Raw genomic sequence first — 27,879 nt, forward strand, 5'->3', positions numbered from 1 at the left:
TGATATTTTAACCCCTTTTTCCCCATTGAGTGTTTGAAATCCAGTATGTTCTTTGCATTTGAAGTAAATTTCAGCTGAGACTAATTTCTCTTCCAGGTTATCCACATTACTCTCTGCTACTGTAATCCATCAGGTGGAGAAAGCTATGACTGACAGGCCATCCTGAGGAGGGGCTCTGAGATGGAGAAAGACCCCTTTGTTGGCTGGCCAGTGTGGTGTGCTTATTGCTTCAAGATGCACTTGGCCTTTGGGAACCTGACTCATCTCCCAGCTGCCATTGTTTCCTCTGAGATCATTAATTTTAGCCAGGTTCCTGGAACTGCTCCAACTTTCCTCTGTGCCTCATTTCTTCCCTTCAGGTCCTTGCATGCCACAGCGATGTAATTCAAAGCTCTGTCGGGCTGCAATCCAGTGGACCCAACCCAAACAGGAAATGGGATTTCTCATTGTTTATCTGAGACCATGAACCAGAAAATGTCGGACACTTGTTTTTAGTGCTTCGTTGAGCTGGCAATGAAAGGAAATGCAACCATTTCCAAAGGTTTCTTGATGTGGAATGATTTAGATGCTTTGACCATTAGGTCAAGATGGAGGGCCTGTGAGATGGCTCAGTGGGTGAACACTCTTGCTAACAATCCTGAACATCTGAGAGGGGAAGGAGAAAACAGACTCCCCATAAGTTGGTTCTCTCTCTTCTTCCTCTCTCTCGTACACATAAATAAATGAATGCTATTTCTTAAAGGTAACTATTTAGACCATAGTTAGCCCCATGCTTTCCTTATCTGATCATTATGTTTCATCCTTTGCTACAATCTGTTAGTAAGAGAATGCATAATCTTTTGATGAGGCTGCGGCATCCCAACATACTCTGGGAACATTCCAGCAAGCATTCCATAATCAATCCTTTGGTAAATAGGTTTGCTGTAGGCTTCTTCCTCAGATTCCTCTATAAGCTCTGTAATCAGCTCTCTTGTCTGTCACCACACCAGCATGCCTGGCATGGGACATAGGTAACATGGGATGTTGGGGATGGTCAGTTAAGGTACCATATGATGTCCAGCATGGCTATACAGGCACCATGTGATATATGGTGGTACTTTATGCCATCTAACAGACATGTGCTCTGTCTGTCAAATAGTTTTCTGTTTTGATTTTTCTCAGCACGATAGAGCCCACCCATTGCATTGAAAACTGACAATACCACACACAGGCTTTCCTAAACTCTTGTAGCCAGGAGTGGGTAAAAGATATTCTAGATACACATAACTTAAAGCATTAAGGGAAGAAGGGATACAAATCTCATTCTTTTGTTAAAAACCAACTCACGTGGAAACTCACCCCCTCCAGGACATTAATTCATTTGTGAAGATAGAATCTTCATGACTAATCTCTTAGAGGCTCCACCTCTTAACCCTGCTGTGTTGAGGATTAACCTCCTAACACAGTTTGGACAGTTAAGACACTTAAGCCATGGAAGTGTGCGTGTGTGTGTGTGTGTGTGTGTGTGTGTGTGTGGCAAGCAAAGTGATACCTGTAACTTATAAAGGTTTATAGTATTTGGGGTTTCAAAATGTCTCATCTTTTTCTCTCAGATGCAAGGGACATTACATGACAATATCACATTAGAAAAATGTTTTGATACAAGTAGATAGAGATCTTGTTGCAACAGAGGGCATTTTGATGGGGGCCTCCCATGGTGGCTCCTTTAACCTTTTGTGTGGGATTTTGTTATCACTGAAACTTGTTGAGGTGTGTTTCCAGTCTCACTGTGTTTTAGACATGATAACCATAGCCAAAGAAGGAGGAGGAGGAGGAGAGGGGGGGAGGAGGAGGAGGAGGAGGAAGAGGAGGAGGGGGGGAGGAGGAGGAGAGGGGAGGAGAGAGGAGAGGGAGAGAGAGAGAGAGAGAGAGGGGAGAGGGAGAGGGAGAGGGAGAGGGAGAGGGAGAGGGAGAGGGAGAGGGAGAGGGAGAGGGAGAGGGAGAGAGGCACTTCTAGGAACAGAGGCAAGTCTGGATGGAGCAACTCCCCATAATACACATTCTGAGAAGTGGCTTTCTCAGAGGGCTGACCCTAGCTAGGGTTGGCACTGATGGGATGGGGGTACCCTAGACCAATGGCTTTCAGGACACTGACCTCATAGGGTTAGTCAGGAGCACATCCCAAATAAAGCTGCCCCCAACAAATGAATCTCATCCCAGAGTTAGGAGAACAGTGAATAGTTGAGAAGATGGGCAGACCTGTCCATCTGTAACTGAGCAGAGTTTGACCACTTACCCATCTGATTCTGTTACTTGAGATTTTAGGGTCAAGGCCTATGCTCTGGCTGTTTCAGGAAGCTAAGCATGCCATCCAAAGAGACAAGGAGGAGTGGAAGGCATTGCAAGGATCTATAGTTAAAGTAGCCACCCAGGAAGAGGAAGAAAGAGTCTGTCTTAGGGGTACTGACCCGAGGTTAAGGTTTAAATGAAGCTAAGAAGTACATATAAGTAAGCAATCCTGGAGCAGATATGGTTCTTCACGTCATCGCCTGGGCATCAGTCTGTCCTGCAAGGGGAGCCACAAGTTGTGAGAACTGAAATTTCTTCTGGGGAACAAGCTCCTTCTCTGTCTGGCCCCAGGCTTCCCCCTTGCGCTTCCACAGCATCATGTAGGGAAAGGGAAATCTCAATCTTTAGGAGCCCAGACTTTGCTAGCCAAAAGAAGGCCACAGATGTCTCTCTCTTTAGAATATTTTCTTCTTCTTGTCAAGCTAGTTATAATTCTAACTCGGAAAGATAAGAGACACATACTTATACATGTGAATGCTCCTATCTATATGTTCGCATTAATAAGTATAAAGACACATGAGACTGATCTGAGCTGTTAATATAATTTATTCATATGTTTACACAGGAGTCTGTTACACAGACAATAGGGGGGAAAGTACAAATGTCCCCTAAGAGTTTTCTCTTAACTTTATGATAATACTTAGTAACAAAAATACCTTGAAGACACTAATATTACACAAATAAAACAGTGTAGAAGGTTTCGACTTGTTCCTGTTTTTAGGTCTGAGACAATGTTGCCTTAGGTGAGTTAGAGCTTTGTTGCTGGCTGGGGCTCGGTTGTTTTGTAGACGCTTTGGTCCACTCTTCTCCAATCCAGCATCTTCACTTCCCAGTGGGTCTTCGCATGCACATTACTCTTGCTGACCCAACGTTTATTCCGCAAACTCCAAACAGGAAACTTTCAGCTCAAATACTGGAAAGCCAGGCTTTCCATAGGACAACTCAGGAATCCGTGACAGCTGCAAATCCATGGCTTCTAAGGGTTTTGGTCACGAGATTTTAAATTATCACAGATTTCGATTTGTTTCCTGAGAAGAGGGAATGTGGCTGTCCCCTGAAAGTGTCTGCACTACAGTCTGACTTCAGCCGTCCAGCAAGCTGCGGATTGCCTTCTCAGCACTATTTTCTGCTTTTGGTGTTTGAGACAGGGTTTCTCTGTGTAGCCCTGGCTGTCCAGGAACTCTCTCTGTAGACCAGGCTGGCCTTGAACTCAGAGATCAGCTTGCCTCCACTGCCACTGCCTGGTTAACACTGACTATTGAAAGAGGGGGGGACTTGTTTATGTGTTTGTTCGGTTGGGTTTTGGAGATAGGGCCATTAGTGCAGCCCACGCTGGCTGCTCCTAAGTTTGTGCTCCTCCTACCTCAGTCTCCCTAGTGCTGGGATTTGGGGCACAAGCAACATACTTGTCAGGAAAAAGAAAATATTTAGGATTTGAAATTTTCACTTTTCCAACCTCCCAATAATAAATTTCACTGGACAGGCAGCAGGCGGTCAGTGAAGCTTCAGCAAGACTGGATGTAGAAGGTTTGGGGGTTGTTTTGTTTGGTTTTTGGTTTGGTTTTGTTTTGTTTTTTCAAAAACCACAACTTTTACATTAAAAATTTACAAAAGAAACCCAGAGAATTCTCTATCTGTATTTCTGTAAGGTGGTTCCGATACTATTAGTTTGCTAGCCAGAACATTAGTGTGCAGGAAATAATGCCTTAAAAAAAAAGAAATTAAATAAACAAAAGAAAGAAAGAGAGAAAGTAAAGAAAAGAAAAAAAAAAGAATTAAACTAAAGAGCTCTCGTAAACGCTCTGTGAGTGCGGCTTAGTTGCTGGTGTTTAGACGAGATCCTCAGATTCATTCAACTGTGGCTTCAAAAGGCTCTCGAGGTTGATGAAGTTGCCTTATAAGCACTTAAAAACCCAACACACAGCTCCGGTGCTTAGGGAATGGAAACAGGGGATGCTGAGTTCTAGGCTAGCCTGGGCTACATAGACAGCCCTCTGTCAAACACTCCCTCAAAACTAATATATAGTAAAGCAAGTATATAAACCAAAAGCAAGTATGCCAAGTATTTTATGCATTTATGCATTTTATTTACTGTCTAAGAACTGGCTAGCTGCAAACATATATCAGTGGGCAAATGTTTTCATAAAGAATAAATAAACTCTACTAGGTTTTGCAAATTCTGAGTGTGGCAGTGCAAAACTATTTTGGCCAACAAAGTTCTTCCCACAGCTCAGTCAGCTTGGAACAAAAAGCCAACTAACCTTTCTCATTAAGAGAACATCACCACCCTGCTGGAGAGCTGGGGACTAGAGCTCTGGTCAACCTGCCCCACTGCAATGTTGTTATGCGGTTGCTATGAGCACTGATTCTGAAAGGAAAAGGCCTATCCGAGAACCCTGGGCTGCTTTGTTTCTGTGCCCATGGATTCTGCAAGGCTTACATGGTTTACAGAGCTTGACTTTTAATACTGACATCAAAGATAGCTTCAAATAACAATAATTGTTGCTGCTTCCATTCCTTCTGTCTGTTGGAACATTTTGATTCTCTAAATGCAGTCTTAGTGATACTCCCGCCGACCCCCAATGCACAGTGGGGTTTAAATTTCATTCCAGAGAACATCAACTGGACACGGCTCTCATGTGATTGATAATATACAGTCAAAGAGAAAAACAAGGAGCAAGCAAAAGAATGGGTCGCCGAGAGTATGAAAGTTGCTCCCAGGGAAGAAAAGCAATTGCGGAGAGCCTGGAAGTCAACTGGAGCTGCACTTAGAACTGACTCATGACCATGGCTGTTGGGCGGCACTGCTCTTACAGGGGGCTTTCAACCATCCTTTTCTTGTTTTGGAGGTAGAAGATGCGGTTCTCCTCAGAGTAGGTAACTTTGCTGAGGGGCATCCTGTAGATGTTGGGATTTTTCGTGGTCAGCAAGAGAAAGAGTAGTGTGGCCAAACAGAAGGACCAGGTACAAGCTGGCAGGTGAACCTGGGGGAGAAGAGACAGGCCACACAGTTGTTTTTTTTTGAGATTCCATTTTAAATTGAGTCTACACAGCAGACCACCAGAATTTTCACCCCAGAGGATGATTGGTTGGGAGATGGCTCTGGATTCTGCCCACAGAGTTGTATCTAAGATCTTAGGGCACCTACCATTTGAAATGTTTTCACTAGTCTTTTACAGTAATCAGCTTTATCTCTTTCGTAGGTCTGTGTAGTTTCCTCACCTATTCAGACTTCCTGCACATGGTGTGCCAGGATGACACTGGACATACAGGGTGGCAGTAAATTGCTAATATCCCCTGGCTTCTCAGCATACCCACAAAGGCCTTCTCTGATTGGCCAGCCATAGTGACCTCCTGATCTTGACTTCTCCGTGGTCTTGAACTCTCCTTATTTTTATTTCTTTCTATTTTCTCTCCTTAATAGACTTTTCAGTTTGGGGGTAGGTACCATGCCAACTCACATGTCTCTGAGTATATCACATTGGTTAGCTTTAGCCTTTTGTATGGATCTCATAAGTACAATGGGGACCAGGGTACCAAAATCTGACTGAACATCAGAATCACCTGGGGGAGTCTGATAAACAAACAATCTACACAGGATCTACAAATCAAGAGATGGGGCTTAGGGTCCGAAGCTTTCTGGAGTTCCTAGCTAACTCGGGGGTAGAATCAATCTAGTTCTAGTCCCCAGTGCCTTTGTATTTCCTTTGTTGGTTGTGAAGGACTCCACAGAGTTCTCATAACAAGCCTGGGGACTATAGGTTGGACTAGGGTTTCTGTGATGTCCAAAGGTGGGAATGGCTGAGATCTACACATGGAAGAGTTGTCGGTGGTGAGGGTCCGTGACAGATTGTGCAGATATACACTAGAATCTTGTCTTCCTACCACAAAGATGCTACAGAGTGAGTGTAAGGCCAGCCTGGGCTAAGGAGGAAGTATGGCAGGAGAGAGCAAAGATTTGCCTAGAAATAATACAAGTAGGAACTAGGGTTGAAAGGTCTTATTGATATGTAGGTGAGAGTTCAACGAAGACTAGAGATATAAGAAAATTGCCTGGATTTAAAACAATACCTGTTCCTTTAGTCAATTACCCTTGTCTGCTCTTTTCTGGCTCCTCAACTACTCATGGGTGTGCTTTTTGTAATAAGTAAACGATATTCTAAAGTCAACTTCTCGATGCCAGAGTTCCACCGTGGATGTGATAACGTGGTATCGAGTTATTGATAAGGCTATTGTTAAAGTTATTCTTTAAACTGAGCAATCTGACATTTGTAACAAGCCTGGCGAGTATAGTTTGGACCAGAGTTTGCTGTGATGTTAGAGAGTGCGAGTGACTGAGAGCCACCTCATGGGGGAAGCCATGGTGATCATGGTCATGGAGCCTGTCACTGGGTGCTGCCTGGGTAGGCATCAGGGCACTGGCAAGAAGACTCACCACAGCCATCAGGTGTGCCATACAGGCTCCGAAGTAGGCAGTGAACAGGGCTACGGGAAAAGGAGAGGACATCAGTTGGTAGTTGTTCTTTTCATCAGCATCCCAGAGTGTTCCGCATTCTACCAGCCAGCCCACCCCAGTTCCCTAGTCATAAATGTGGATTTAGATTCAGACTTTCTGAGTTCAAATCCCAGCCCATCCCTGCAGAACTCACTGGCCGCATCTCTACGCTCTGTCTCCTTGGCCATGCCGAAGAAGTCCTGAGAGCAGCTCTTTCACAGGGCTGGGTGAGCGTGGAAGAAGTAACATATATGCAGCACCCAGTAAGGGCTCAATAAAAGTACTCTTGTGGTACAGTTTTTTTTCTCTCTCTTTTCATTGTTGTAGTAATGCCATGGTATTTTCTATACCCATGACTTCTCTACAATCTTGTTTGCATCTAAAAAGGGAGCTTGGTGCTTGGAGCTTGGCAAAAGCAGTCTATAGCCCTGAGTCCTCCCTCACAGAAATGCCTTTTCATGTGCTAAAGGTGGGCAGAAAGATTAATTAACAAGCACTGGACATTCTTATTTACTTTGAGAAAAAATAAAAGCTATAAAAGGGCATGTCCACAGGTGTGTCTTTTACATGCAAAGCAACAGAACCAAGGGCTTAACTAGCTAACTATCAGTCTTGGCTGAGGAGGAGGCTGGGCAGAGAATGTCCTCAGGTTTTCCAGAGTCAAACTGAAGGATGACTTTCCTGTGATGTCCACAGAGCCATTTGGCTACTGTTAGCCAGTAACCAAATCAATCGATCAATCAGTCAATCACCTATCAATCACGTGAGCTGTCTTGGTCTTACGGCAGGAACAATGAAAGAAATCTCTGGTCCACATTCTCTAAACTAAAGACTGTCTTGTTTTACTCAGCACTTTGTCCCTGGCACTGTTCCTTCAAGGGTTCAATGTATCCTCCCATGTCCTAGCTTCTCAGGCTAACGAGGGCTCATCTTCAGAAACAGCTCTGCTTTCAGATCCCAGCTCTGCCTTTTCTTCACTGTACAGTGAAATCTCAAATGCCGTCAGAGCACTGGGAACCCGTCCATCTGGGCAGGGTGCAAGGATGCTACTCTGAGAAGAAGGGTGTTCATGGCTGAGGTGGGAAGACTTCTCTTTGTATCTATCAATTCTAGTCATCTTCACGATCTAACCCACCCATTCAGCGTGTATCCCGTGGCCCTCTGCTCAGCACAAGCTGCATTCTGGCCTCCTCGCTCAAGCATTCTCTCTTTAGGCACACCAGGAATTATCATCTCTTATTCCACCACATGTTGGTGTGGAGGTAATTCCCCTGATTGCATTAGAAGAAGGCTCTTAAGCCTCAGAAAGAACCTGGATTTCATGGACAATGCCCCTGTCAGTGTGCTGTCATGGGTGAGTTCTACCATAGTAGCCCAACCATTGACAAGTAGCACAAAATGTGTGTATAGCTTCTTAGCTAACATAGCAAACAAGACTAGTGCTTGGCTGCATGGCTCCTTATCTACAGGTAAGGAGGGCAGCCCTGTCAGATGCCATCATAGGCTCCCAAGTCCTCTTCCTGATAGAGACATACGGAATGAAGAAAGGAGCAGTTCTGTAATCAGTGTCTGCTATTTATTGACCTTGGCAGACACACTTGGACTTTTGTTTGACAGTGACAGGGCAACGTGAGCAAGCTGAAACTTGCTGTGGCTTTTTACACAAGAGGCTTGCTTTGCAAGAGGGGCTGGAGGGCTGTCCCAAGAGTTCATGTGTGGCTATTAAAATGTCAGGTGTGACACAGTGGGGACAGATTCAATACTCTCATACCATCAGGCTCAGAAGGACCTGCTAAAGCTCTCTGGGAATGAACGCCACATCTATGGACATCAGGATTGCCACTCCCTTTGCACCATCAACTTTGCTTTTAGGAATATGTTACAGAAACATTAGTGTAATGTACATTTGGCAAATTATACCAAATGTATTCAGTGGAGCGGTGTCTTTAACCACTCCAAACTAGAAGCCATGTAAGTACCTCTCAGCATCACAAGCTTGCCATATTACCTCTAAAGGATCCATATTACCTCAGCCAGCAGAGGCCGAGCATCCTGAGAGGTGGAGCCACAGTCTTCTGAGAAAGACCTTGGCTTCCAATCCTATTGAGAGTTGTCACTTAAACAGCTGGAACCCATGGTAAACAAGCTCTGGGGCAAGGAAAGGGGCCATCCAAGGAAAGCAAGTGCCAGGAAAGACAGATACAAACGGAGCGGACACTGCAGGTGAAGTTTAATCAAAGCCAGAAGCCAAACCACAAGGGATGACAGGATTAAGCCCAATGAAGAGAGCCAAAAAATGGGAGTTCTTGTGAAGGGATGACACAGAGAAACTACTAAGAAACAAGTCCACAGTGATGGAAAAGCCCACATAGAACTAGCTCACCAGGAGAGGAATATTTGCAGAGGATCATTAGAAAGTCAAAAGCAGACAAGTTCCCAGAATTAAAGAAAGACAGGAGAGATCACACTGAAAGGATTTGATGGGGAACCTTCACAGTTAGTCAGGCAACAGAAAAATATAACTCATATGCGAAGATGCAATTCTAAATGTCCAGAGAGAAAAATAAAACGAACTTTTCACAAGAATTAGGTTTGTTTTAGAAGTTTTCATGGTGGTTTGGGATGGAAAAAGGCATTAGGAGTCTTTGAGGACAATTTTCAAAATGTTAGAAAAGAAAAAAAAATCTTTAAGTCTAGTTTTGTTTTCACTAAGACATAAATCAGGGAGAAAGGAAGCTGTTCTCAGGCACACAGTGCCCTAGAGATTCCCCCAATAAAAAAACGCCTGGAAGAAACACTGTGACAATGTGGTACGAGCTTCAGGGCAGGGGTGAATACACATCACTAAAGGCAACAGTTACTAAACAGAGAAGTGTGAAAGCGCCTGTTTACATGAATCCAAAGTGAGAATTCTTTATAGTAGCAAATTGGTTTCAATGGTAGTTGCGGGTGGGCCTCTCAGAGGAGGCTGAATTGAGCCAAGGTATGTCCACACTCAGAAAGAAGACGAAGATATGGATGATAAAGTTAAGACACTGAGAGGGAATAATAAACAAGGTTAATTCTTAATAATTTATACCAAGCCATCAGGAAAAAAAAAAGCATTTTTCCATGCCTTCAAATACTGCAAATAAGTGCTGGATAACAAGTACGTTTCCAGTTATTTCTGTGCACACTGTTTAATCCTAGACACATCTATGGGACACCTCAACCCCTTTAAATGGGGAATCTTAGGCTCCGAAGGGTTAAGAAGTCTGTTGGAATCAAGTTCCTGGTAGTCTGGAAACAGGGTCAGGATTGGGGTTTTGTTGTTGTTTTCTTGAGTCAGGGTCTTACTGTGTAGCTACTGGCCTTGAACTTATGGTCCTGCTGGCTCACCTCTGAAGTTACAGCCAAGGTAGAGTAAGCATGGCGGCTCCCTACTGGGTCTACATCCTGATCTCCAGAATCCATGATCATGAAAAGGGGCTTAGAACTGTGGTTAGGTGAAAGACTTTCAACAGAAAGATTATCAGGCATGATGTGAGCAGATCCATGGATGGAGGTTACAAACCTGCCGGAGGCAGGCACATGGGAGTATTTCCCTTTCTACCTCCTACGTCTTTCTTTGTACTTTATACGGACTGGACCATGAAACTGTACTATAACTACAAATAAAATAGCAAAGAAAGATTCCCTGTTGGGGGAAACATTTGCAGAAGTCTTAGGTGCCGTCCTTTCGCTAGCCTGCCAGAACCAAATCCACTTTTCATGAACTCAGAATGCTTGCCTGCCTGACTCAGGCTGTCCATGTGCTAACCAGGACCATCGTTTCCACCAAGTGGACTCCTCTCCTGTGCTAGAACTCACAGAAAAGCCACCTTCTCCAGGCAGCACTTCCTGAGAACTAACTATAGACGCCGCCCCGCCAACAGATCCTGTCCTAGAGTTCTTGTTGTTCTGTTACAAACGTTGAAAGTTCCACTCAAGACCCCTCTTAAATCACCTGGTTCCTACTTTCCACTTCCGAGTGCTCTGCTCAGAGTTACAGGGGACCCAAAGCTTCTAACCCTTTGTCTTTCTAAGATATTTCAGGGTACATCACGGATATATAAATACAGTTAATGCATTTGCGGCTACGGCATACACAGAACCGTAAAGTATACGCTCCCAATACAGGAGTGAAGACAATCTCAAAATAAAGGTGGGGGCCTGGGAAGATGAGGGCTCTTGTTCCAGCTAAGTTTCAGAATCTGCCCCACAGCCCTGCCTACTTTGCCCTGAACTTGGCAAAAAGTAACAAATACTGACAGAGCTCAGCTGAGTCCCTACAGACACCATGACAAAAATGACATCTGATAGCGCGCTGCAGCTTGAGATCTGCTAACCTCACCATGGCAGAAACCCAAACTGAGCAGTGCTCCCTACAAACCCCTGGTCACAGCCCACCTCCTCCACTCCAGATCCTGGCCAGCTCATGGTCTACCACTTGGCAACTTCTTAGATAGCCGAGGTTGAGCAGCCTGGTGACAAAATGACTTTAGACATATAGCACATGAGCCTAGAAACAATTTCTCTATAATTGAGGATCCCTTTACCTTTTTGTCCCCATGGGGACTCCTTCCACTCCAGAACTACCGTTAATGTTTTTACCTTCATTGAAGTAGGGATAACAAAGGCTCTGGGTTCCTCCTCCTCAGCAGCACAGAGAACCCACTGGCTTTTCAAGCCCAACGCTCTTGAGGCTGACCTTATGTTAAGGAGGCACCACAGGCTACAGCCAGAAAGCGCCTAGGGTGCAGATATGGCTTCTAGGTTTGGATTTAGTTCTCCACGACTTGACGCACTTCAGCACTTCCTTAACCGAAGTTCAACAAGAAGGGTGGGTTTGAGGGTGCTAGGGTCTAGTCTAGCTCTGCAGGCAGGGTCTACTGGGGATCAGGAAGGGCTCACAAATTAGTTCTCAGCCTGTGGTCTCCAGGCCTCCCCGTCAGAGATGCAAGTTTCTCCCTCTAAGCCTCCATCAGAGGCTAAGGGGAACACCTAGGGGAAGTCTGTGTCTTCACCAGCATTCCAGGTGGTTAGGGTACATGCTCAGGTCAAGCAACATAGTTTGATATTTATTTTTAGTTTGGTGGGCTAAACAAAATCACACACACACACACACACATACACACAAACCCACAGTTCAGGTCATGAATCTATTTCCTCAAATATATATCGAACAGAATGGCTACTGAGAGTCTAGCCTTTTCCTTCATAATAACCAGTGGAGTAGGCAAAGATAACTTTGATTCTCCCAGAGGGGAACATCACTTGCTCTGTTCACACAGTTAGCTAGTGGTAAACTCAAACCCCAATCCTAGTTTGAATTTCTCATATGATCCTTTCCATTCTTTAGGTAATTATTTGCTGCTTGCCCGTGACTTTGATGGAGTCCTCATAGACACCCCTCTTCAACACCGTCTGTAGGATACTCACCGCAGGCAAGAGCCAGGAGGTGGGTCTGCCAGGTGAGTGCCATGAACATCCCTCCAATTGCAATGCAGGCCAGAGAGCTGTTGAAACCCCAGAGCCCAAAGTAGATGTCTTCAAATGGAGCTGCAAGACTGAGTCCTGTTAAAACAAGAGCCGTCAGAGCTCGGGACAATGAGCAGGCTGTTCTGCCATGAGTTGTGGGGTCAGGAGAAACATCCCGAGAGTTCCCGTTGCTCAGAGATCTCCGGAAAGCTCTGTAGTATAGAGGATGCCTGGGACATGCGTGGTGTGGAGAAGACGCTTATATGAGGTTGAAATTCTTATGCTCACCCGCGATGACACCCAGCAACGATCCAATAGCAGCGTGCAGGCACATGAGTGGGGAGGAGAGCAGGATAGCACATAGGAAAATGCCGCCTGTCCATGGATTGTCACAGCCATATATCTGACCGACTCCCACCGGAAGAGACTTCAACAGCTGCAACAGAAAGGGTACAACTGTAGCCACACAAACAACAACTGTAGCCACACAAACAACAGGCAAGAAGCCCACTGTGACCTTATACAATGTGAATTATAGGTGCACATGTGTGAATTTCAGAATTTTTACAATTAGCATATCTTATCCTTCAAGATTTATTAATACAGGTGCGTGCAGAGCAAGGCTCCTCCAAACCTCCTGTGCTCACTAATGTTCTCACTAGCTCTGATACTTGGCCACTGTGAGGCCTCCGGTGTGGTCTCACTACTCCTGCCTCTGAGGACCTGCAGATCTTCTCTAGTGTGGCAGGGACACAGGCCATGCGTCAGGTGCTTCCTGCTGTGTGTCAGCACTGGCTGTCACCCACTGCCCTTCCACAGGCTGTAGAACTGCTATCACAACTGAGTTGGCTGCTCAGACTGAAAGACCAGCGGACTGAACAAGATCAAAGCGAACTGAACCAGGTTATCTCATCCATAATTTAGGAATAATTATAGCCAACTTTAGGAATGAAAAATCACACTGGCACTTCTGATACTAAGGGGAACACGTACCATATAAAAATATCCTTAACTTAATTTAGTTATCAACACTTGTCAATCAGATCTCAAAACACGAGTCAACAGACAAACAAACAAACAAACAAACGCAAACCCAGCGGTGCCTCTTTTGTTGTCTTTGACTTCAAGTGTCTTATTTTCAGAAACATTAAGTGAGGGGCTGAGAGGCACAGTGGTAGAGCATGTGCCTGACACGCACGAAGCTCTATTGCAATCTGTAGACACACATGTGCACACGTATGCCCACATGCATGTACACACACACACACAAATTTCCTCTAGAAATATCAGTGGGACAAGGTGGAATTCAGCCTAGGAGAAGTGGGCTTTTGAAAGCACACACTCTCTCTATGGCTATCTGTAAGGAGATGCACCGTATCTACACCCTGAGACTCAGTGGATCTCACATTCTATCCTCCAGTACAGTTTGGAGGAGTTTGTTGAAACAGGTTCCCAGGCCCCGCTACACCTTGAGAACTCTGAGTTACGGTTTGTATTCTGGACTGAGCCAGAACAGCAGGTTCTGCATAGCCCAAAAAGTACAACATCCTGTTCTGACTGGGGGATGCAGATCTCGAAAGCGCTAACCCCAAGGGAGAGACCTCCATCCTGGAGGGTGGTCCCACCCACCCAAGCAAGGGCTGAGCTTCCCACAGCAGCCGATTTCCAGTGCGTGGTTTTACCTCCAGGGCGCTGAGCTCAGACCACGTGATGTTGGGCACGGAGCTGACTGGTGTGAAGAGTTTACTTGGGAAAAACGTATTGTAGTGTCCTGTGGCTGACAGGTACATCGACAACGCCATGTTGAAAGGGAGAGTGAAGACGGGCAGGTCCCACTTGCTGAGCACGGAGCTCAACGCGCTCGAGAAAACCGGGCTAAAGGAACAGAAACCCCAGAATGAGAATCCATGAGGAGCAGCCATACTGAGCACCCCACCCTCCAGCCCCTCCACGGGGGAGAGGGGTGTCTGTCCTGCTGCAGTTGCTAACATGCTCTGAAATTGTACTAGCAAATCTCCCATGGGGTGGGTGGAGGGTTGGGGAAGCCATGGTTGATTTCATCGCAGAGACAACTCTCATACGCCACAATGCCAACTCTTGACTTTTGAGAAAACAAAACACACACACACACACACACACACACACACGCGCACGCACGCATGCACCACCCTGAGATGGCTCAAAGTGAGTTATAATCAAGGTTCTAAAAACATTTTTGAGGGGCTGGAGAGATGGCTCAGTGGCTAAGAGCACTGACTGCTCTTCCAGAGGTTCTGAGTTCAAATCCCAGCAACCACATGGTGGCTCACAACCATCTGTTATGGGATCCAATGCCCTCTTCTGGTGTGTCTGAAGACAGCTACAGTGTACTCATACACATTAAATAAATAAATCTTAAAAACAAAAACACATGTTCGGAGCTCTTAATAAAGTGAACTCGTATCTACAGAGTTCCTGGGGTCCTGGGGTCCTGGGGTCCTGGGATCCTTCCTCCCCACCACAGTCACTGCCATCCTGAATTTGGAAGACATTACTCTGCATGTCTTCCATATGTATATCTGTTTTGGAGAAGAAAAGAGAACAACTTAGGATTCAGTTGGTGCAGGCTGGAAAAAGGCGCCTTACAAAGGGTCACTCTCAGTTGTTGACCCAATGAAGAAGCATCCTTGTAGGATCAGAACAGATCCCTAGTTGGGGGAGTGTGGGTCACCCGATGGCCATGGATCCTGTCCCATTCAGAGGAGCCCCCAACCTCCTGGGGGGAGGCTGGCACCTAAGGGAGCAACCAGGGTGGAGGCCTTCTGCAGGCAGGGCCTGCAGTATGCTCCTTAAGTTCCTCTGTGAGCATATTAGTGCTTTATTCTTTAGATATGATAAGGAAAGACAAATTTGTTTCTAGAAAAAGGAACTAAGGTGTTGTCAGTATAGAAGCTAGCTTTGAAGGTCCAGGTTTTGTAAAGATGGGATTGAAGTTAAAGATCTTTTTTAAAAATTTATTTATTTCATATATGTGAGCACACTGTAGCTGACTTCAGACACTCCAGAAGAGGACATCAGATCCCATTACAGATGGTTGTGAGCCACCATGTGGTTGCTGGGAATTGAACTCAGGACCTCTGGAAGAGCAGTTGGTGCTCTTAACTGCTGAGCTATCTTTCCAGCCCCAGATGGGAGTGAATTTAGAAAAAAAAAGGAGGGCAGCAACTTGGTTGATATGATTCCACTGATGGGGGTGGGCATCTTTGGCTATACTTTAAAAGAATCACCTGAGGAGACTGGAGATTTAACTCCGTCAACACTTAGGCAACATCCCAGAGCAGTCGTGTACACTAACTGTGCAGTTGAGGCTGTGAATGCCTGCCTGAAGGGGCCATGCAGGCAGACTTTGACATAGGAACAGATAACTGGTTGTAAGGAAACCCAACACCTCTTAGAGTGGTTGCTTTAGTTTCTATAACCAAAGGTAGAACTTGGTTCTAAATCTTTTAAGTATTTCTTTTTAATTTGTGGTTAAAAAAAACCCCACAGAACATAAAAATTAGCACTTATTATTACATTGTTGTTTTGCCTCTCTAGACAGATTATTAGCCTGAAAGTCCCTAGGCTGACCTCATGCCTACAGCCCTTCTCTTCACTTAGCCATTGCTGGCCCCCTTCAACCATTTTCTCTGTTACGTTTAATCTGTGTTTGTGTGGGTGAGCATATGTGTGTGGACCTATGTGTGGATGTCAGAGGGAGACTTGGGAGTCAGTACCCTCCTACCTTGTGGGTTCCAGGGCTAAAACTCAGGACGTTATCCTTGGCTTCAAGGGTCTTTATCCAGTAAACCAACTTGCAGGCCCCATTTAGCCATTTTAAAGCATAATGTTCAAGGACACGCTCTCAGTGTTATACCACCACCACTGACCCACAGACTAGTTTTCATCTTACGAAAGCGTGCTCACTAGAAACTGATTCCTCCTTCCGTCCACCCTCCACGGGCATTTTGAAAACCCAATAGAACTTACCAAGTCATAGACATAGTAGATACAGGGAATATCAGCCACCAGAAATAGTCGCCCTTGTTTGAGAAGACAGCCATGAGGATTCCTACTAGGGTGGCATTGTAACCTTGGAGCCCCGCTGCTATCGCCGATCTGCAGGCGGGAGGCACAGCACAAGCATCACCTGGGTGAACTTAGGATCGAATGTGAGCAGTAGCTGTAACTTCCACACATCATCCACTTTAAAGAACCATCAGACCTGGGCGCGTGTTTCAAAGCCTTGTAGGAGTCATGCAGATACAACTAAACTGCTCACTCTGAAGTGTGCACATGGAACAACTCCCTCCGAGCTACGTTGCAAGACACAGGAAGGAGAGCGTACGGTGGGGAGGGGGACGGTGGGGAGGGGGGGGGCGAATAAGACTATCTGCTCTTCGTTCATTCTTTCATAAGAAGATTCTTACGTCTTTTAAATCATTAAGGACCTCTCTGGAACAGGGCTTTCAGCATTTGAAACAGTCTTAAGTGATTTCTCAGTGAGACACGCGTTTCCTGGAAGGCAGATCCTTTCATGGTGTATTTAGGAACACCCAACTTCAACTTAGCACGCATTTCCGTGTTCTTCTGATTCCACTCTGCCGTCTCCAGGTTATTGCAGAGGAAAATGGTTACTTTGACTTGGCCAGGCACCTATTTAATGATGTGCACTCTTAGCGCCTCTTGTAGACACCCCTCAGTGATGGTAAAGTATTTAGTCTGTCTCCTCAGTTTGTCTAGAGAACCTTGACTAAGGCACCCCCCTCTGTGCTTGGCCTTGAACCTCACTTCCAATGTCTTATATGTCAGCTTCTAATGGACTCTCTGTCAGGAACTATAGGGGCAACTAGAAGCCCAAGAGAGCAAGGGGAAGATTTCTGTACAATAGGCCCTTCATCTGACAAGCTTCAGATTTTCAGACCCCGAGAGGTGGCAATGGATGACACCATGAAAGACAACAGTGTTTATGTCCAGCCTGACTCTCACAGGCCATGACCATAGGGACCTGTGAGGTAAAGGTGGTGAAGTGGGCTGGTTAGGTCAGACGGGCCTGAGGGGCGAGGCGGCAGCCAGTGAGTGCACTGCAGCTGGTGGGAGAGTTTTGGGCTTTTTATCTGAGTCTGTGTCAAGGCACAGGTGCACCAATAAGCTGCTGTCATATCTATTCCCTGGGCTGGGGACATCAGAGGTTGGATGCTAATTTCAAAGTCCTTTGTCTTTCTTCAGTAAACTTCCAGAAATTGAGGTTACGTGTGACAACCACGGAGAGCTCTGTAGACCAGCTCTCCCATAGCGTTTGTCGGTGGGTGAAGAGTGGCAACAGCTACAAGTCAAGAGATGCCACCTTTCTAGCCCTAGGAAGAATCGGTCACTTGAATGGAACTGCCACTTTAATATTTTTATTTAGAACTAAGAAAAGTAAAAGGAACTTGAGAAGTAACACATATAAATATAAAAAAGTACATAAATATATAAAATAGGACTGTCTTCTAAATACAAATTGCCAAGGGAATGCGGGTGCCCGTGCCAATATCAGGGATGAAATGCAGGCCCTTGTACGTACATGCTAGACAAATGTCCTACCAATGAACCTCGTGCCTAGCCAGTAGTCACCTCTCACTGCAGCAAACACAAAGATGGACTAATCCTAGGATGTGAGGCTCCTCAGCAGCCCAGGAGCTGAGCTGGCTCTGCCTTGCCTATGGAGGGAGATATCTCTGCTAAACTAACGGCGATCCCAAGATCCAAAGGGGGTTGCTAAGCCGCTAAGTCTTTTCAAACACTCAGAAGCATTTTGCTTAAAGTTGTAATAAATAATTGAATCACTAAAGGAGACTTCAGTGGGCTCTTTCCTGGTGATGGGTGAGCTCTGGCTACCTCATACACCAGCTATTATTCAGACTGGCTCCTTATTCAGATGAGGAGAGTAAGAGACTACAGGTGATTCTCTGGCCTCTGACTAAAGGCAAACAGAGCATTCTGTGGAATAAAGGTTGTTTTCCCCGGGAGGGTGTGGCTTTCTCACTGCCACTCATGGCAGCTGCCCAGCTAGTGTCTCAGAGAGGGGGCTGCCCTATGAGGGCTTGCCTACCTGTCTTGGCTAAGCAAGAGGGCTGTCAGAGTGGAGACCACAGTTCCTACACAGCCACAGAGAGCCCACCAGGGATTCTGGACCAGAAGTCCCACCAGAATCAGGATTCCACTGATGGGGTTGCTGACAAACACCACCTGGGATATGCCACGAAGTATCCAGTCCATGAACTGGAGCACCACGGGTTTGTCTGGAGAGAGGAGAGGAGCAGAGTTAAGGAAGAGACAAAATAACACTAAGGTCCACCCTGAACAAAGTCACCAGAATCAGTCGGAGGTGAAACTCTGGGATATTTTGTGAGGCCTCCCTTTGACCCCTTAGTTTGTTTAGTCAGTCCGCAGCGCCCCTCCTGGGATCCGTGCACCTGTTTAGCATGCTCAGAGGTACAAACTAAGCCGAAGGAATGAATTGCCAGGTGTTGAACTTTCTTTAAGTATGGAGTTTATCCTTTCATTTCATAGGAGTAGGGCCCTGCCCCCTGCACGCTACTACAGTGAAAAAGGTGTGAAGAGGCTTGTAAATTAGAAGATGCAAAACAGGAAACAGAAAAGTGATGTTTGGGAGTAGAGCTAACAACACAGGGAGAAGCACAGGCAAAGGATGTCCTCAGCTGCTTCCCCGGCTCTCCAAGGAATGGATGTTTATGCACATACCTTTAAGCCAGTTGGCGAATTCCTTCATGTCACCCGTGACGTAGCCAAGTACTTTGAAGCCACACCTTCTCCCGCGGCATGATAAAATCTGGTTTTCACCCCGGTCTACTTTAACCATGGTGGGACTATCTTCCATGGCTATCTCTTCCTCTGGCTCCTTGAAGGAAAGACAGGGTTAGTGAATAGCCTGAACCAGAAAGAACTCTACAGTTGGCTGGCTTAGGCTGTTGTCGTTGCCACAGAAGATGAGCGTGGAAGCATTCACCTACAGCAGTGGTTCTTAATTTCCCTAGCGCTGTGACCCTTTGATACAGTTCCTCAGGTGGTAGCCTCCAACCATAAAATTATTTTGTTGCTACTTCATAACTGTAAATTTCCTATGGTTATGAATTGTAACCCAGATGTCCGTGTTTTCCAGTGGTCTTAGGTGACCCTTGTAAAAGGGTCATTTGACCTCCCAAGGGTTCTCGACTCACAGTTGAGAACCACTGGAGTAAGCTATGGCAGTGTCATGGCTCTGAGAATGCTCTCCTTCTTCCTGGAGTACCATTGAGGAATTCATTACCCAGACCCCAAACCACATGACCTTTGCCCTCGATGTCTTTAATGCTGCTATGAGAAGGTTCTTGTCTACACCCTCATATGCCTTGGTTTCTGGGAACTTAGTGTTGTTGAGAAGAAGAGCAAAATCAACCGAACAAGTCAAGTAATATAGAAAGAGCTAAAATAAGCAAGCTTAAATCTGTATTTTTCTTTCTTCTTTTCTTTTACAAAGTAGCAGTTATAAGCAGGCGTTGTAGCATAAACCTGTAATCCCAAGAGGCAGGAGGATTAGGAGTTTAAGGTTAGACTCAGCAACATAATGGTTCAAACATAGCCTGGGCTATATGAGATCTCTATCCCAGAAAAGCAAACTGCCAATGTTAAAAAACAAACAGACAAACAAACAAACAACCATCTAAACTACTGAATTTATTTAAGAATTCTTCAAAAAAGAAGAAATTGTTAAAAATAGATGGTGTGTGTTGAGACAATCTAAGAACCCTCTAACCTGAGTCCCTCTAAGAATAAGATCGCTAGAATCCGTTCTTACATCATCCAGCTGTCTCAGATAGTCTGCAGTTTGGAATCTGTCGTAAATGCATAAAACAAGCAAGAAGGATACCCACCGAGGTGGACAGCACTGATTCTCAACCGGTGCTTAGCACTCCCTTGGAGGGTCAAACAACCCTTCTACAGGGGTCACCTAAGACCACTAGAAACCACAGATATTTACATAACAATTTATAACAGTAGCAAAATTTCAGTGATGTAGCCACAATAAAAATAATTCTGTGGTTGGGGTCTCCACAGCATGAGTGATTTCATGAAAGGGTCACAGCATCGGCAAGGTTGAGAGCCACTGGTGTGGAAATGGAGACAGGTAGAAATGGACAATGCTGTCAAAAGCTGAAGATGATGATGTGTATTTCACAGTGTAAGAATGCATGGGGTTTTATTATAGTCAGAATGCAAACACCGTAACTGTAATGTGCTACAGGGCTGGCTACTTCATATATTAAGTATGTAACAGGAGAGAACTAGTATTGTTGCATTTGGTACCCTGGGACACACCATGAAGGGTTCATGGTTGCCAACCACAGATGTAAGGGCTACAATGACACACTCCTAGAGTTAGACATGTGGAGAGGGACAAGAGCCAAGCTCTTGGATGTAGTAAATAGAACCCTGGTAGGCTCAGAATCAGCCGGAGGAACTCTGTTGGTGGCCTTGCCGTGAGGAGAGATGAGCTGGCTTATGTATGCAGCTTTGGGTGTCTCTTTGGTTTTGCCTTTTGTGGCTGTGGCTTCCACATAGTCCCCACTTTGATTTTCACAACCAAGGCTGATGATGGAGCTACTCCACTTCCTTCTTACCTGTCTGTATTCTGTGCCTTTTCATACATTCTGGGTAGCTTGGCTCTTGTCCCTCTCCATGTGTCTAACTCTAGGAGTGTGTCACTGTAGCCCTTACATCTGTGGTTGGCAGCCATGAACCCTTTATGGTGTGTCACAGGGTACCAAATGCAATGACATTAGTTCTCTCCTGTCTGAGAACTTACTTTGTAGACCAGACTGGCCTCGAACTCACAGATACCTTGTCTGCCTTTGCCTCCAGAGAGCTGGGATTAAAGGCATGTGCCCTTGCCACACAGCTTAAAATTATGTCTTCTAAAAACACAGGACTCTAGTTTTGACGTTAACCACACTACAGAAATCAATGTCTTATCACTAATTTATTACTATATAACAATTCTAGTTTTCACTATAGCTTAGGCTGGCCTTGAACTTGCTATGTTTCTCCTGCCCCTGCCACCCAAGTGCAGGGATTAGAGGTATGTACCACCATGCCGGTCTATCTTCCTGTTTTTTTTTTTTTTTTAAACAATGGCACACCATTAATCATCATACGAAGTTGGAGCTGTTTCTACAATGCATTCCACACTAAGGTCATTCTGTCCTGGCAACAATTCTATCTGACATTTGTGAGTCTATTGGAGAATCTTTGTATTGGAAATTTTTAACACTGAAAACTCCTGGAGACACGGAACCTGAGCCAAGTTCACAGAACACGGTTCACTCTGCTCTGTACTTAAAATCCCACAGATCTGTCTAAGTAAAGCAGCACTTATGAAAAATTTATTTTCATTTCATAAAATAGATATAAATAAATAAAATTTCTTTTATCCAAGCAACAGCTACTGCATCTTTCAGACTGCTCCCTCTTTAGATCTCATGATTAAAAATAGGCCTGGTTAGCCCCTGCCTTGGTGATAGTGACCCCTTCTCAAAGCCGTACCAAGGTACAAGAGGCTTCAGCTTTGAGTCTAGGACATGATGAGGAGAAGCTCAAGGGACAGGTGTCCCGAGATGCTGTAACTGAACCAACTGAGCCCTGAAAGTGGCAGTTTCCATCCGCCACAGAAATCAAATCCAGAATACATAAGCCTGTGCTCTCAAAACTTCCAGCCTGTATTTATTTTAGAGAGTTTCGAATACCACATCACCCCAGAGATTCGAAACCTGATAGTATAACTGGCCAGACATGACTGGGAACCTGAATGGCCTGTGTCCCGTGGAACCACCCCAATTTAAGACTAAATGACTTTCGTGCAATCTACAACCCAGCCTACATCTGTGTCTCCAATATTCCTGTGTAGGGATGCACTACGTGGCTGTAACATTGTTCGCCACTGTCCCACACCTCAGAGGGTGGCTCCTCCTGACTAAGCAGATAGTGCCTATGTCTCAGAGTCCTCAGCAGCCATTTATTCTGAGCTGCCGATAGTCCTGTAGCTCCTGGGATCACTGATGCCTGTTCCAGAACTCCAGCCTCAGAGCTAGTTAGGAGAAATCAGTAGTTTCAATGTGGTTCACTCTAGAATGTTATCATGCTAGGAAATCTGTGTCTGTTTTTGGAACTTGGATGCAGCGCCCAGGAGAGGACCCTTCTAGATGACGCTCACACTGCATAAAAGCCCATTGCATTCCCATGGAACGGAGAGAGCAATGGAGAGAGTTTTCATCTAAGAGAAGCAGGAGATTCGTGAAGCTCCTGACTTGTGCTTCCTTTTGTTTTTTGTTTTTTTTTTTTCCCTAAGGCTTTGCAACTGCCCTAGCTCAGTGGTGAGCCTCTAAGCCTATGGGAGTAGCTCAGGCCATAACCCCATCCTCTGTAGAGATGGCTGACCATCCATGCCCCAGCCTCTGCTCAGAAAAGACACCAAGCTGGGACCAGTCTCCCAGGTTGCCCAAGGAACAAGCTGCTGAAAGGGAGCCTACCTGTTCTCGCCACCTTTGTGCCAGGGCCAAGCTTAGACGTCTGAAGCCTTCTGGTGCTGCCTTATCGCCTCTATTTCCGAAAGGGTCTATCCAAAGAGGACCGTGATGGGCGTCATCAATGCCACCAGTCAAAGATTGTCCATTCATCCTCCCTTCTCCATACACGACGAAGGGCAAGGAGACGTGAATCAGCAGGTGTCCTGGCTCTGGGGAGCACAGGAAAAGCCAGACTAGGGGAGAGGGACAGGCCCTCTCTCTGTTTCTGCTAAGGGAAGATGCTCTCTGGCTTGGCCCCCTGGAGCAGCAGTGGGAGGGAGAGAGGAGGACACTGACTATGGGGTGAAATTAATTTTACATTACTTAAGAAATGGTGGCAACCTCTGCTGATCAGTGGATGAGAGAGAGAGTGGGTCTCATGTTCTGTGTTTGACTGGCAGGGGGTGGCCCATCTGAGACCTGCTGCAGAAAGGGATGGTGGCTTCAGGCTCTGAAGCACTTGGATAAGCTATTATGCTCTGTGCTAGGGACCAGCTCTGAGGCAACACAGTGTCTCGGCCTTGTTTCTTATGAGACAGGAGAGAAGAGAGCCCCTGGGTTCTGCTTCCTGTAGTAAGATACTAGTGACACTTTCTGTGCACAGCAAAAAGCTCATTCTAGAATACTGACAAACGCCATTTGTCTTATAGTAAGTGATAATTATGGAATACGGAATATCATTTTGTTAACAAGAAACAATTCTGAGTTAAATCTAATAAGAGTGTCAGATTTTAATAATTTCCTTTCTTTTCCCCCTTTCCCCTTTCATTCTACTCCCCTCCCTTCCTTCCTTTCCATTGCATTCAGAAAATAGGTCTTCATTCAGAAGTTCTAGAATGTTCTATGTGTGGTATTTGTCTCTTCCTTTTTCCTCTGTATTTCCACATTCGTCTACAGACTGGGAGTGAAACCTGAAAATTTAACCAAAGCGACTCGAAGAATCCACAGTTGTGGAAAATATTTCTGACATAACTTACGGAAAAGTGTGTGTATGTGTGTGTGTTTGTGCGTGTGCACTCACGGTAAGCTTTCTGGCTAGTTGTAAACTGATGTTCCTGGTGAACAGTTTCTGTTGGTAAGAAGGAAGAAAAGGCAGCCCCACAGCAAGGATCTTATACTAAGTTAAAGGCAGGGGAGGGGGCAAGAGAGGAAGAAGAAGAAAAGAAAAAAATGAATGAAAGCAAAAGGAAAGGAAAACTCAAGAAACACAGGGGGGAGGAGAGGTCCCGTCCCTCAGGTAAGTGCCTGCCGCTTTGCTCTTCCCTGTCTGCCTTCCTCCACATACACTGCACACAGAACCATCTCCACAAACTCAGCATCAATATATTCTCAAAGACAGAAATAGACAAATAGGCAAACAAGGTAGGGTTTGGAGGCCACATGGTTGAAACTTTCATGTTATAGAAAACTGAGGCTCTATGGTGCCTCTGAAGTCTACCAGGCCAGAGGCAGGCAGAGCCAGTTTATGTAGGCACTAAGTCCTGCAGCTCTCTGTCTTCTGCTTTAGGGCCAGGCAAGTTAATGCCATCCAGAATTTTACCGAAGTCAACAAACGACAGGAGCAGCTTCTGCATGGAAGGGTCTGAGGGGAGTGGCAGGGTATAGCAGCCTGAATTCAGTCACCTTGGAGGAACTCTGGGCTATGGGGTTGAACAAGAAAGAAAGGGCTCAGTGTCCTCTATGGGATCCATGACTGTCTCTTAAAAGTAATACCAGCAACTCCTCAAAGCCAGCCACTCCCGTGCATTACAGATGTGGCTACAAGTTAACATCCAAAAATATTCTGGAAGCTGTACATGGTAAGTCTTGTAGCAGGAGCTTCGAAGTATGTTTCAGAGCCCAGATCACCAGTGAAATGAGGCAGTGCTCAGTATTTTAATTTGAGACAAACTTGAAGGTGTCACTTCGACTGTCTTCCGTCTTTTATTACACACAATGAAACTCATTGTGTTGTAGCCTGTATTAGTAATCCGCACAATTGGAGAGACCTGAAAGCCCTCAATTTTCCACGCCTCGAGTATCTCTTCAAATAATACTAAGTGTTAGAGCCGGGTTCCTTGAAACATTTTCATGTTCTGTCATAATAAAAAGACTCCCTGTGCTGACACTTATTTGCTACTTTGTCTAATCTTTATTTTAGGTCATTTTTGATCACAACAGCAGGAACTGCTCAGTTCTCCTTAGAACTGTAATCAGAAACAAAGAGCTGCTGTCAGGTATTCCTGCCCTCCCTCCGAGGCAGACACCACTCCTCAGAGCCTTGAAATGTGTACAGCGACAGAGTGACAGAGCAACATGGCATGATGCAGGAAGCCACCAAATCTCTGGCTATGCTTGTGACTGATCAGAGTTCCCAATGGGCACACAAGCACACTCCCTTCAGCAGGACAGCACATGCACACAGGAGCCCTAAGCCCATAAGTGGGAAGGGCTGTTCCTAGTACCCCACGTTTTCTTGTGAGTCATATAAACGCCTCTGCTAGCTTTGCTTAGTTTTCCAAGAGCGTATCCTGATGAAACTGTGCTGATAAGTCAGGGCCATTTAGTACAGAGTGGGCACCCTGTGGAAGCTCTCTTCCACACCAGCCCAGGGCAGCTTCCACCCTCTCCAGGGATCGTAACAAAGCCACCACTTTTAAGCTTCTGGGAAGAGGACTGTGGCTTTGGTAAATAGCCTTCTAGTCTACCAGATCTCTAGCTGTTCAGTTCCAACAATTAGAGACACATCTCACCATTTAAAAGAGAGCAGAATTGGAGATGGGAAGGCAAGAGAGGCCAGAAAGGAAGGCGAGCATGATCAAGACAAAGTCAGTGTGTGCGCATGTATACAATGTTGCAGTAAAGTCCAGTAACTTGTAACATTAAAACATATAACAATAACCAGAACAAAAATAGAAAGTGTAGGATCTGGAGTCAGACACATCTAAGTTCAAACCCCTTTAAAAAGAACGGGGAGGGGGATAAGAGTAAAGAGGACGAAGGCAGCCCTCAGCAAGGACTCATTGGCAATCAACAGAAATGAGGATGGTACTTACGCTCAGGCTGGCTTCCTGGTGGCAGAAGGCGGCTCCAGATAAAGAGCAGCCAGGCTCTCTTAAACGGCAGGCTTAGTGCTGTGGAGAGGTGGTGCAGAAGAGGCGCCTCACCCTTTTATACCCACAGGCTGCTCTTCAGGTCTGTGAACCGGTTGCCTTTCTCCTCCCACTTCAGCCTTGGACTCCAGACCATTGCCGATGCCGTTGGGGTGGGGGATGGGGGTGGCCCCTGGCTTCAGTGCCTCCTGTCTCTCCCTTGCTCTCTCCTCTCTTGATATGGTGCCAACCATCTTGTCACATCTGCACAGCATCTCAGGGTCTTTCCTTAGTGATAACCAAACTCAAATTCACCTTTTCAATTCGATGCCATTTCCTACTCTCAACTTGAACTGTTTCTGGAAAGATTTGTAAAAATCCACATAGTGTCATTGAAACGACAAAGCACAGTGGAGCGAAGTGGCTGCGCCTGCGATGGAAGTTTCTTGGAGTTGACATTTCTGTCCTGGTGTTAAGAGGGGAAGATCCAAGGGCAGTGGGAGAGGCAGACAGGATGAGGGGGTACACGTTATTTCTGGAAACTAGCTACCTGTTGCCCATGCAGGAAAACTAAACCCACACATGCTTCCCTGGTCGCTCCTCTTTCCAGGTAAAAACTCCAGGACACACTGCACCGCCTTTAAAACGTTAGCAGACAAACGTCCAGAGCAGACTCTAACATGAAAAGTTTCTTTCTTCCCCATTCTTCAATTTCAGTTTTGTGGCTTGTTTCTTTATGTTAGAAATATAGTAAAGTCGGGTGCGTGTCTGTGAATAAAGACTTAGAAAAACCCTCCCTGCTGCCAGAGGTCTTCCCTGCACACCCGCTGATGAACGGATTCTCCTTATCGGCCCTCCTTCAGGCGGCCTCAGACTCTCGGGCTCCACCCACTGGACGCAGGCCAGACCGCTGCGCTCCTTCTCTGCAGGGGGCCCCAGCAGAACCTAGGACTGAGCTGATCCCAGGAGGGAACCGGTGGGCCCAGGATCGCCATGAGAACTTCGAGATCCCCGCAAATCTCTAACACCCCCTCCTTTTTTTTTTCCTGGTAAAATAAGTAGAAAACGAATCCTCTTGGTTGTCCTGCAGCTGGTGTGGGGCCAGCTTGGGAAGGAAGACTTTTCTGATGTTTGTTAGGCACTGGAACCACAATTTCTAATAATAATAATGATAAACGATAGTGATAAGAACGATAAGAATGACCCAAAAGGGTTGAGTTTCCTCTGGTTGCCAGCATTGTGTTAAACACCTGGCAGGTATGAATCATTTAATCTCCTCCAAATCCCTATATGGAATGCCGGGCTGTACTCTGGTAGAGCGCTTGCCTTTCATCCTTCAGGCCCTACGACACAGGACTGCAAAAAACCAGCACCCTCCTGCCCCCAAATGAACAATGTGCACCCCCCTACAATATAGAGAAAATGAAGCACACCCTCTATAGTGTCATTATTCCTGATTTGCGAGTGAGGAAACCAAGACTCCGAGAGCCGAAGTTCACTTGTCTGGAGTCTGGATGTCAGCTGTGCAAGCTCTGTCCGCTATTTATTACCAGCTCTTGCCTGTGGTGTGTTTGCTCTCACGACATGAGCCATCACAGCCCCTCAGCCCCCATGCAGCTTCTCCCTCTGGCTGTTATCAGGTGGAGTGAGTGGGTTGAGCATGTTTCAGGTCTTTTGGACAGAGTCACTTTCCCCAGCGCCAGCCAGGACTGGCCTCTGCTCCAGTCCTGCAAAGCCAGCCACACCTTAAGTGCCTGTCACAAAATGCAGCCCTGACTCAGACAACGCAAAGGAGATGTGTAACCAAGGCAGCCAAACCTGAGTGTGAATCCTGGTTTTGTCCCTATGTGACCTTAGATGTGCC

General features: G+C 45.8%; 1 protein-coding gene across 4 annotated transcripts; it reads right to left on the reverse strand.

Moving 5' to 3' along the window:
* Window positions 1-2,854: 2,854 nt before the first annotated feature.
* Slc14a1 (solute carrier family 14 member 1 (Kidd blood group)) lies at window positions 2,855-26,726 on the reverse strand. 4 transcript variants are annotated; one of them, XM_029472290.1, is made up of 10 exons: window positions 25,980-26,726; window positions 22,909-23,060; window positions 19,088-19,244; window positions 18,435-18,624; window positions 16,331-16,459; window positions 14,005-14,197; window positions 12,611-12,758; window positions 12,284-12,418; window positions 6,764-6,813; window positions 2,855-5,312 (listed from the first exon to the last, which is right to left on the reverse strand). In XM_029472290.1, exons 2-10 carry the CDS (start codon window positions 23,053-23,055, stop codon window positions 5,139-5,141), a joined length of 1,323 nt encoding a protein of 440 aa, XP_029328150.1. In that variant the 5' UTR covers window positions 23,056-23,060; window positions 25,980-26,726; the 3' UTR covers window positions 2,855-5,138. The 4 variants fall into 4 exon arrangements, with proteins under 4 accessions (XP_029328150.1, XP_029328149.1, XP_029328151.1 ...); XM_029472289.1 differs by having other exon boundaries at window positions 22,909-23,203; XM_029472291.1 differs by having other exon boundaries at window positions 22,909-22,994; window positions 25,980-26,084.
* Window positions 26,727-27,879: the final 1,153 nt, after the last annotated feature.

Source organism: Mus caroli, chromosome 18, assembly GCF_900094665.2.
Source record: "Mus caroli chromosome 18, CAROLI_EIJ_v1.1, whole genome shotgun sequence".
NCBI classification, from domain to species: Eukaryota; Metazoa; Chordata; class Mammalia; order Rodentia; family Muridae; genus Mus; species Mus caroli.

Coding starts and splice junctions, on each gene's coding strand:
- Slc14a1 (XM_029472290.1), bottom strand. CDS start 23,055: ATGAATGGACAATCTTTGACTGGTGGCATTGATGACGCCCATCACGGT. Junction 14,198..16,330: donor TCTACTATGTCTATGACTTG/GTAAGTTCTATT, acceptor CTGTTCCTTTAG/CCCGGTTTTCTCGAGCGCGT. Junction 12,759..14,004: donor CTGAGCTCAGCGCCCTGGAG/GTAAAACCACGC, acceptor TTTCTGTTGCAG/CTGTTGAAGTCTCTTCCGGT.